General features: G+C 59.0%; 1 protein-coding gene across 1 annotated transcript in view; it reads left to right on the top strand.

Moving 5' to 3' along the window:
• Positions 1–91: 91 nt before the first annotated feature.
• Positions 92–290, top strand: part of NKX2-2 (NK2 homeobox 2) — a 959-nt gene continuing 760 nt past the window's right edge. The window contains exon 1 of the mRNA XM_010005092.1: positions 92–286. Within this exon, the coding sequence (XP_010003394.1) occupies positions 92–286 (195 nt within the window). The remainder of the gene's footprint in view (positions 287–290) is intronic.

Here is a 290-nt window from a genome sequence, read left to right on the forward strand (position 1 = left end):
CCCCGCCTGCCGTGTCCCTGCGTGTCTGCTGCGCGCCTGTGGCACGGCGAAGCTGATCCTCCAACTTTCCTGCCTAAAATTTAGCCGGAACATGTCTCTGACCAACACAAAGACGGGCTTTTCGGTGAAGGACATTTTGGACCTCCCCGACACCAACGATGAGGACGGCTCCGCCGCGGAGGGAGGCGAGGAAGAGAGCGAAGCGCCGGAGCCGCCCAAGAAAGCAGGAGTTTTGGGACAAACCCCCTTGGACACTGTTCAGACGCTGCCTTTGAAGAACCCTTTCTATG

Source organism: Chaetura pelagica, unplaced genomic scaffold, assembly GCF_000747805.2.
Source record: "Chaetura pelagica isolate M959 unplaced genomic scaffold, ChaPel_1.0 scaffold171, whole genome shotgun sequence".
NCBI lineage: Eukaryota > Metazoa > Chordata > Aves > Apodiformes > Apodidae > Chaetura > Chaetura pelagica.